The sequence below is a fragment of the Rhagoletis pomonella genome, unplaced genomic scaffold (assembly GCF_013731165.1).
Source record: "Rhagoletis pomonella isolate Grant_MI unplaced genomic scaffold, Rhpom_1.0 Rhpom_scaffold_00013, whole genome shotgun sequence".
Taxonomy (NCBI): Eukaryota; Metazoa; Arthropoda; class Insecta; order Diptera; family Tephritidae; genus Rhagoletis; species Rhagoletis pomonella.
The window spans coordinates 3,091,618-3,102,515 of NW_023458567.1; the positions used below are offsets into that span (position 1 = coordinate 3,091,618).

At 40.1% G+C, this 10,898-nt stretch overlaps 1 protein-coding gene across 1 annotated transcript; it reads left to right on the plus strand.

Annotated features, from left to right (window-relative positions):
- Positions 1-283: 283 nt before the first annotated feature.
- Positions 284-10,898, plus strand: LOC118748506 (serine-rich adhesin for platelets; the record flags this gene model as incomplete). The annotated part of the gene is given in 4 exon segments (XM_036483002.1): positions 284-3,457; positions 3,643-3,705; positions 6,623-6,819; positions 9,299-10,898. Coding segments are annotated over 4 exon segments (3,240 nt in total), but the record flags the coding sequence as incomplete, so codon positions are not given.

The following is a 10,898-nucleotide window of genomic DNA, read 5'->3' on the forward strand; positions in this document are numbered from 1 at the left end:
ATTGTTTTTGCAATCGAGCACTCGCATATTTTCGTTGTTGTTTTATAATTTTTTGGCGTCTGAAGCGTGCGAGCGAGCAAGTGAACGACGAACAAGCGAACGAGTGAGTGAGCGTACAATCGAGTGTACTTATGCATGTACATATTTAAATATATGTATATGTATGTACGAAAATATGTGCGCGCGATTGTGTTTTCATACGAAATTCGAATACTTGTAGTCGCTGATGCTACTACTGCTGCCCGCAGCTCACCGTCTACTTTCGTCGTTCGTTCGTTCGTTCGCACGTTCGTTAGCTGCGCTTCGTCGACATCACTGACATGCCTACAAACAACCACACGGCCATGGCGTACAGCAGTGCCGCCGCACTGTAGTGTAGCCATGGCGCGTATAGAGACAGAGCCAGCTAACGAAATTTAACCGAATTGCTGAAGCGGGGCCTGCCGAACTGTTCGCTTTGCCTTTGCTTTGCTTCCCATATTTGTATAGCCCATTCGGCTGCCATCGTTGCGGTTGCTGCGCCGCTGCTGCTGCCACGGCTTCTGCTAAATCGTCATCGGTAGTGTTGCCATCTGTGCTGTTGTTGTTGTTATTATTGCTGCTTTTGGCTGGTCTGGTGTGGCTGGTGTGGCGCACAGTGTACTAGCAATGACGATGACAACAACGACGTCGACGCTGTCGGCGACGCGGGCAACGGCAGCAGTGGGCAGTGGTGATGGTGGTGTGTACAGTTTATGCAGAGGCGTGTGTTTGTGTGCATTTTGTGTATATTGGGGGCTTCAACTTCAGTTCGTAGAAATAATTTTCGTTACGACGATCACACTCGTTTATGTATTGCGAAGACGTGAAGACGTAACGAAGGCCGCGACGCTTGAATTTTCGCGTACAAAATACACACATTGGAGAAAAACGCTTACATACAAACACTGTAACGCTATTAGAAAATTATTTTAAATAATAAAATTTTCAAAGCAAAAAAAAAACACATGCAGTGCAAAGCGAAAATAATTCGCTGAAGAAATATTGTAGAGAAATACATATCTAAACAAGCCATATAACGCAAATATGGAAAGAGTGAAGTGTACAAATGTGTGACTGCATTTGGTGTGAAACTCAAAAGGCCCCTTTACGCAGCAAATGCTGATAAAAATTTAACAAAAACGAAAAATTGGACGGGTGTGGCGCTGTGGGACATTCGACATCCCTGCACATACATACATACATAAACTATTAGTAGTGAAAAAAAAAAATTAAATTTAAAATTAAAGAAAAGAAAATACATTTCTTCGTTATGCGGCTCGCTGCTGCCGCGTAAGCGGTCGTCGCTACCGTTTCACTGCTGTCACCGCAGTGCGTGCGTATGTTTGTAGTGTCGTTTGTGCTGTATTGACGCGACAAAAAAAAATCAAAGAAAAATAGCACACGCGTCTTGTGACAATCAATCAACAAGGAAAAAAAAGAAAGCCACTACAAAAAAAAAAGAAACTAAAAGCAACAGAACCACAACACAAAGTCAGGGAGAAAGCTGGCGAGGCGACACAGTTGCTCACGCGAGAGGAATACGCAAAATTAGTAGCCGTAAACGTTTAGCGAAAATGTACACATGTGTGTACCCGTAATTTGTGAATAGCCCCATCCGAAAATACAACACCCTATATGCCAAACAGCATAACGCCGGTAATTTGTAGTTTAGTGCAGAAAATAATAAAGAATAAAGCTGTGCTAATATCAACAAAAAAGCAAGCGATACCCTGAAAGACCTAAAATATTATAAAAACCGTGTTCCTGCTAATTCCTTCGTTTACATTTTTTTTTTCTTCGCATGTATGTTCGAAATTTGTCCAACTGAGAATTGCACAAGTTCGAAGTTCGAACATTGTGATTGACGCGTGAGCGAGCACAAGCTCCAACCGCGCTTGAGCTTGCAAAACGCAAGCAAGTTCTGAAAGCAACCCTATATTATCCGAAAAAAAAAACAATCGCAAAATTTGAGCGCGCCCAGTTGCAACAATTTCCATCGCAACTGCAAATTTTTATTTCTACCAAAATTACATCGTTTAACTGAAGCGCCACTAGCATGTCCGCTGATATACAGATAATCAGCGTGATTGGCGCCAATGGCCAACCGCTGCCCATACATGGGAACAGCATCGGCTCGAATTGGAGCGCACCTGTCAAGCAGGAACGCGCCGACGAGGCTGAGATCCAGGAGTTAGCGGCCAAGATGATGGAAACGCAAAAGGCCGCATTGGCTAAGCAACAACAACAGGCTGCCCAGCTGGCTACGCGTCAACAAGTGGGCGGCATGCAAGCCGGTGTAGGCAACAACAATAATAATGGTCAGGCGAACATACTGAACTACTTGACACGCCAACAGAAGCTGCCGAATGGCACCAGTGCAACCGCCACCAATGGCAATGGACGAACCGGTGCAGCAGGTGCACAGCAAAATGGCAATGGCAGTAGTAGCGATGCCACCGGCGAGAAGAAAGCGCCATGCGATGAGGAATCACAGAAGGGACATTTTGGTTGGACCACATTTGGTAAAACTTACATTCCGTACATCTATAGGCAGCAGGAGAAATATTGTTCGGTACGAATGATTGAGATGAAGCTATTGGGCAAATATCTCAATTGCTTGCACCCGGACATTTACTCCAGTTGCACCTGCGTGCGTAGCTATTATATAACGGAAGCAGAGGCGCGACTTCTAATTGAAATTAATATAAAACACTGTGATGGTGAATTTGGACGCGACATTTTCACGCAAAAAGATTTGGTGGTGCGCCTTTCGGATGCAACCAAATTCTATCAGTTCCTAGACATTTGTTACCGCAAGCTCATCTCTGGCAGCAAGTCACCCTCGGAGAAGTGCGGCTTTATACGCATCAATAAGGAGAGTGTCGTGCCGTATACGGTGCGCAACAACGAGCAAGTGGTGCCGCTCTTCTATTTCGAAGGCGAAACTGAGAATCTCAAACAGAAAGCCGACTATCTCTCTGGTTGGGATCTGGCCTACTTGAAGTTCTGCTGCAAAGTGCAGGGCATACGCAATGAATTATTCTCCAGCGAAAATGTGGCAGTCATTTCATTGACAGACATTAAAAGCTATTTCCCCAATGGCACCGAATTCGAAGACTATTGGCCCAGCAAAGTTGTCGACTCAAATCTGCTCATTGGCAATCGTACAAATGCTAATAATTCGGTAAATTGGACGCGCCAACCCACGCAACCACCGCCAAAAGTGATGCCACAATCAAGTATGTTGCAAAAACAAACGGCTGCTGCAGCGGCTGCGGCACAACAGCAACAGCAACAGATGATGAAGCGTGGCGCCAACGCCTACGCCACACAATCATCGGCAGCAGCGGCGGCGGCAGCAGCAGCAGCAGCTATGCAACAACAACAGCCCGGCCAACGGATGCACCCATCCAATGCTGCATTAGCGACTGTGCAGGTGCGCTACAACAACAACAACAAAAATAAACATTACATGCGAATTCAATTTGAAAATCTAACTAATCTCAAACAAAAATCTTCGTATCTTTTCTCTTTCATATAACAACTCGTTCGGATCCGGTCGTGCTAAAATGGAATGATACTGCTGTTCAAACGCCTTCTTTTGGACTTTCACGCGTGTAGGCTTTGACAAATACGTGGATGCAGCAGCAGCCTCTTATTCATGCACAAATGTTGGCTTCGCAGGTGAGAATTCTCAACAAAATAAAAAAAATATTAAGCCTTTTTACGGCAATTACTACAAAATAAAATATATTTGAAAAGCTCTAAAATAGGTAAAAAGCCATTAAATTAGGCATTTCAAATATATATTTTTTTTCTGAAAATAGTCAAAGCTATTAAACTTGCCCGATATTTAGGTTTTTTTTTTTTGAGTGTAAAAAATTGGAAAAGCTAAGTTTACAAGGGACATCTGTGGCCTAGAATGCGGCGTGATGTTTTTGAACGCTTAGGTACACGACTCCAACCCCGCTGATATAACGTCTGCAAATTTAAACTTTTTTTTTTTGAAATCATACATGTATTTCATAAAAAACAAGTAATTTTTAAGCAAAAAACAAAACCGACTTCAATTCTCATAAAAATTTAGGAGTACCGTTAATTTTTCATGATCCAATGATCGGATCTAAACCAGATTATTATGAGACCACCTGTGAGGTAACATACATAAAAAATAAAATATTCTGACGAATTGATAACCTCCTCCTTTTTTGTGAAGTCGGTTAAAAACTGGTCTTTAGCTCGTATTTGTTCGGTTAATCCTCAAGTTTCTTAGACTAACTTCGTGCGAAACACATTTTGGTGAAAACAGTTTTTCAGAAATATTGCACAGATTGGCACTTTGTGCCAATAGAAGGAACATGTATACATATGTATGTAGTTGTTGAATAGGTACAACACCCCTGATTCCACTCCTGCCAGCAATGAAGTTTTTCTTTGTTCGCACATTTCAACGGAAAACTTAGTCAGTGGGAAAAGTACATTAAACTCACTTTAATCTGCATGAATGCCTGGTTGCTTGTCTATAGTTGGCCTACTTTTGGTTTCACGCTGGTTTTGTTTCGGTTTCATTTTATTTTATTTTTCTCTTTGCCGCTGCCACAAGTTGCCAAACTGTAGGAAATAGTGCTTGCCACGCGGCAAGTTATGTACACCCATACTATTAGAACTTACATAGTGTTCCACTGGATTGTGTTTGCGTGCCTGCACTCTAGGCTGTGGTGCACTCTAGGCAGTGGAAATCATCGAGTGTAAAAATGGCAAATTTAATTCGTATGGATATGTTTTGCTAATGCTTAAAATTTTTAGTTTAATGCTTATTGCACATGTATTATAGTATATGTATGTATGTATCTGTATGCCTGTTCAATTGCTTGCATTTTGATATTTCGTTTTTGTTATCGTTTTTATTCTCTACATGTGTGGCCATTGGTGAATGTAGCACAACGGGCATGGTTATGGGTACCATCAACAGAATAAACGTCAAAGACACATTGAAAACTGCATGAGTTTCGTAGGAGCTTCCCAACAGCAGCCGATGCCTGCACATCAATACGTTCAAAATAATGACAATCACAGACATTACTCAAATCAAAATCGTAATCGGTTGCATTCGCAACAATTCCGTAACCCTTACAATTTACAATATTTACACTGAGCAAACAAGAAATTTAAGAAAAAGTACCTTCTATGAACATACATAGCTGCAGATGAAGCAGTCGGTTATTTCATGTTAATTTGTTGTTAGCAGAGGCTAGCAGCCAAGCGAAATCTTAATCAAACGCGGGCGCTTTATGACGTCCGCTATGACAACCTAGCAACCACAACTAGCTTGCTAATGATAATCAAAATAATGGAAAAATACAGACGAATTAGAAGCGAATACAAAGCGGCTAAGCATTAAGAGAAGTGTACTGCTTTTCAGTGTAGTATGTGCGTGAATTAACAAAATACCCGCACACAAATGAACATACTACGTACAAATGTGGTCAAAAAAAATTTTCTCAGCGAATTTTTAACCACAAAAAATATCTACATACCTCATCGGCGAGACTTATCAGTGCGCCAAACCAAAATAATTATTTTTCTTTTTTTTTTTTGTGGGAAAAAAGCATTCAGTAACACCAAAGATACCACAGATTCATGATTGAAAAAAATATTTAATTACATTTTATAAATGTTATATTTGTAATTAATCATCAAATTTAATGCAATAAATGAATACTTAAGTTTTACAAATCGTTAATAGTGTAGTTTAAAATATTTGTGGCGATTGCGTAAGTTGGCTCTATTTTACAAAATTTTCCGTTGCGGCAACATCAAATGTGGGATATTCCTGTTACATGTGCCCGACTACCGCGGGAACGTTAATTTCAATCGGATTTGTCTGGCAATATTTTTTGCAAATTTGGATCTATCAAAGACTAGGAGCTGATTTTTTTGTTTATCTTGTTGCAGTAGCATTAATGACGGGATATATGAACCTAACTGCCACTAAAAGTCTAAAACTTTAACTGAAAAAGTTTAAAGTTTTAAAAAGGGTTTTTCTAGATTTGCATAGCAATTAAATGACCGCTTATTCAGTAAAAACATTTAAAGGTGTTAGTAAACTTATGCTTACTTTTGTTAATATTGTTCTTGAACGAATTTTTAACGGGAAGAAAACATGCATTTTATGTCGAAGGTACTTTTTGTTTTGACATCATCATTTTTTGCAAATCTATGTCGTACTACGTTTCAACTAAACGGGCCAAATATGAAACAAATCAGAGCATAAATACGGTTTTCAAAATATCTCGATCCCGGCGCCACCTAGCGAGACCATTTTTGGCAAAAAATTTTCTGCCTACATAACCCGTATATATTATAAAAAGCAGCAAATCGGCCTATAAATAACTTAGATAAAGGACTTCAAATTTTTTTTTTACCCGGTAGACTTCGCTGGAGTCGCCCATAAATACTTTCCGAAACAATTACATATATCCCTAAGCTAGCTCCGTACATATGTATGTATCTTTAGTGCATTTTTTTTTAATTGTGCCACATTCATATTTCTTTTGTTCTATATAAAAAAAAAATCGTATTTTTTTTTGTATACTTTCAGGCGCAACAGTCACATCCCAATTCACGTGCCCCACAATATCAACGCAGTCCAATGGAGAATATCCTGCTCGGCAATCGGCCGACCTATGCTGCCTACAATAATCCAGCGATTTCGATGCAACCCGTGAATAGTCACAATCAAGCGAATGCGCCGCCGCCATTGGTGCGCTCTGGCGCTGGCCAAAGCGCCAACCATATGTGAGTATGAATAGACGTTTTTTAAAGAATCAAATGCAAACTCTTAAACTTTTACTCAATTCGAAAAAAAACAAAACATTTATTAAAATTCAAATATGAATTTTGTATAAAGTTTATCTGTTCTAAAAAAGAAATTGTTTACAAAAAATGTGTTTTTCAAATTTAGTTGTAATTCGTTTAACGATTACTTTCTAATTAAGGCAAACAAAAGAAAATAATATTTTGTTTCTATTGGTGCATACACGCTGCTTGTTGCCAACTGTTGTATTGCAAAAAAAGTATGCACCACATAAATTTTGTATCTTTTGCTTTTTCCACATAAACAAGTTTCCTTTTACGATTGTTTTAAATTTGAATTTTTAAAGCTGTTTTATATTGCAAAAATCGGTGGTTGTGCACGCATTTAATTTAGTACTTTTTCACAAATCGAAATTCGTTTCTCCCTCCCTCTTTTTAATATTGGGTTTCTTATTGTTGTAGTGTTTTTCTTTGAAGTTTCTTGTAAAAATTGGGCCTTTTAGGATCGTTTTCTCAAGTAGGTTTTAACATTTATCTGTTCTTTGAACACAAATTTTAACGTAAAAAAATGCGTTTGAAGAGCCGATTCATAATTTTAAAACCTACTTGAGAAAACGGCAGTTATATATATTTTCAGCAAGTTATAGTTTACCATCTGAATTAAATTATTTAGTGAAATATTTTTGAAGTACATACCTTAAACTAAAAGCATAGAGCGCAATCCTATATTTTTCCATTATAGTTTTGATTGATTCATACATATCGTCGATGTTTTTGCAAAACCGTCCATCGACCAATTGCAAAACCGGCACTAAAATTTTACAGCAGAGCGAAACAAGGGTTTTTTTTTGAGGGCATTGCCTAGAAAGGCGGTATTTTCTTTAGCTATTATTTTAGAAATCTGTTGTTTTAATAGATTTCACGATTTTTATGCATAAATCTCGATGCCTGGAGTTCAGGGTTACTAAATCCCATTTTTGCCACAACGGCGATTTAGGCGGGTTTACAACTGGTCGATGGACGGTTTTGCAAAAACATCGACGTATATTCCAGAGAATGATTTAGCTGAAATTGATTTATTTTGAAATACGCCTACAGATCGTTTTGCTTTCACAAATTTTCACTATTTAGGCACACGATTAAATATCATGGTATTCCGTGACGTTGCGCATCATTTGGAGTTGTTTCGTTGTAAAATAATTTTTCACTTAGACCCTTGCAAAATAATGCTCCGCAGCCACTGGTAAACAAACACTTAGTTATTGGCTTATTAACGTAATTACAAAAAGCATTTTCGCAAAAAAATTGCACAAGCAAAAGTTTTCACAAATTTTCGCGAAGCCAATGAACCGCTTTAAAATGGCGCCGATTCTGTCACTTTGTGCTTTGTTGTAGTTCGACTGTGTATTGCAGGAAGGAAGTGACAAGTAAAAAGTGCAGCCAAGTTTGCGTGCACAGGGCTGCAATATGCGGATATGCGAGCTCATTTGTTTAGCTGTTATTTTGAACTAAAAATGCCAATTAGAAAGTTTAGTGATTTCAGAACTGAACTTTTTATATCTATCCTTTTGTGTCTGCAGCACACACATACACCCTCAAAACCTCCTTTTTTCTTCGTAATTCTTTGCATGCCTCGAATTTTTTTTGCTTCACATTTATCTATGCGCTCAAAGTTTAGCGATTTCAACTTTTAAGAAAATTTTCTAATTAGTATAGTTCATACATGTGCTTAGTAGTAATAGTAATATTGTTTTAGCATACGTGGTTGAAAAATTTTTGAAATTATCATTTATTTTTGCATTTAAATCATCTTGATAAAAGTACTTGTTAAATAGAAACAAAAAAGTAATATAAAAAGGAACTACAACATTTGAAAAACATAAATTTAAAAAAAAAACAATTATTTAATTAAACAAGTGCTTGCGTCTTTAATTGACAATTGTAATTGTAAGCAATCCACCCATTCTGTATCCTTTCCAACTTCATTGATTCACTCAAATAGCTCGCTCTCGCTCTCGTACCCCTGGCTCTTTGTATTGAATCTAACAATATATCAATAATATTCAAAGATATTTTTTACCCTAGATACATTATATATAATGCGTGTACAAAAACAACGAAAGTAGCGCCAATGAAGAATTACAGTTATATAAACAAAAAAGTAATGAACTAACTAAAGTAAACTTGAAAAAATTGCAGTTAAAATTTTATGAACTTGTGAAAATTTAAAAGAATTTGAACAAAATTCTTAAAAACGCATCCAATGTCTGAAATTTAATTTAAAATTTAATTTTTACTAAGAAAATTCAAAATTACTTCAACGCGTTATATTAAAATTTTGCAATTAAATTTGAAAACATACAATTTTGTAAATAAAATTAACAAAAAATTTAAAACAAAACTGTCGCACCGCACAACGAAGGTGAAACTTACAAAACTATTCTATATATAATGTTTCTAGGTCAAATGTCGAGCAAACTATGCTGCAACAACAAACACAACAGCAACAACGACACACCTCTTCCTCCTCGTCCCGTTCCCCCTCTGCTTCTTCCCATGCGTCTGCTACTCATACACCCAGCAGCCAGTCCCTACCCCTTTCCCATGTTCACGCTGCCCCTGGCGCGCCCAGTGCCTCTGCCAGTCCATACAATTTCAATTTCCCCTCTACTGCCGCCGATATGGCCTTCTGGAATCAATTGACGCCCGCCCAACGCCTGCTGCTTACCCAGCAAATCAAAAGCAATGGCACTGTCTCAGGAGCTGTTGCTGCTACCAGCACAGAGCGTTCGAACAGCCTCAGTACCGTTGGCAGTCTTGGTGCCAGCAAAGCTCCAGGTTTTCCTATTTTCCCATCGCTGCCTTTAGACACTGATCTGAAGACTATGCTGGACTATAATCCCCACAAGCATAGCAACAAGAACAGTACGTCCACATGCACCACCAATAATGGACAGTTCACGAAGCCTTCGGTACCGCCACTAATTCCAGTGAGTAGCTCCGCGGAAGCGCCTAGTAAGCGCAGTTCGACTAGCACGACTAGCTCGTCGCGGCATACAAGCTCTTCCTCATTGACCTCCTCCTCATCAGGTTGTGCCACAGTGCCGTTGAATTCAACAGCGTCACTGGAAGATTTCGAAAAGAAGTTCAAAATGACTGATGAAATGAAAGCGGTGGTGCAGAAAGTACTATCCAATCCGGATCTATCCACATTCATTCAGACGAATTCGTCTCAAAATTTTGTTCCTTTTATGTCGCCACCCATTTCGCCCGCGCCCTCACTGTCCATTGTGCCTAATCCGAATGTGACCATTACGCCCCACATTCCCTCACAGTATTCGCATTCGCCACACTCATCTGCTAGTGGTGGCAGCAGTAGTGGACGTCAGAAAAGCGTCATTTGCTCCACCAGCGCAGCGCTGAACGTGCCTCCCTCACCCTCCACCTCGAATTCTACCTCAACCCCCTCTCCATCGCCTACGCGATCGCACGGCTCGTCCGCCTCGAGTACTGGCGGCACGGGCAAGAGTGGCAGCCACTACTCCTCGCAACACTATAACAGCCACCAAAACCACCACTCCTCCCACCATCACCACCACCACAGTCAAAACCATAGCCACCACCAACAAAACCATCATCAGAATACCCCTCCAATGGAAGTAATCGATTTGTCTTCCCCCCGAAGGTCGGTGCAAGCTGCCTCCGCCTACCTGCAACAGCAGCAGGAAGCACATCAAGCTGCCGTCGCAGTAGCACAACAACAACAACGCATGGCGGCCGCTGCTCAACATCATGCACAGCAAAATGGCCGCGCCAGTAGTAGCTCCTCGGCGAACGCCAACTCCGCCAGCATGCACCTGCAGCGACATGCGGCGATGGCCGCAGCTGCTGCCGCGAATAATGCGCAACGGCTATCAATCATACCGGAGATGCAACAGTACGAGCGCGCGGCGAACAACATGGGAAACCAGCCGTACAAGGTGCAGAAGGTATATGTGGACAACCGCCTGGTGCCGTGCATCAACATGAAGGCGTACAATGACTCCGATCAACTGATGACA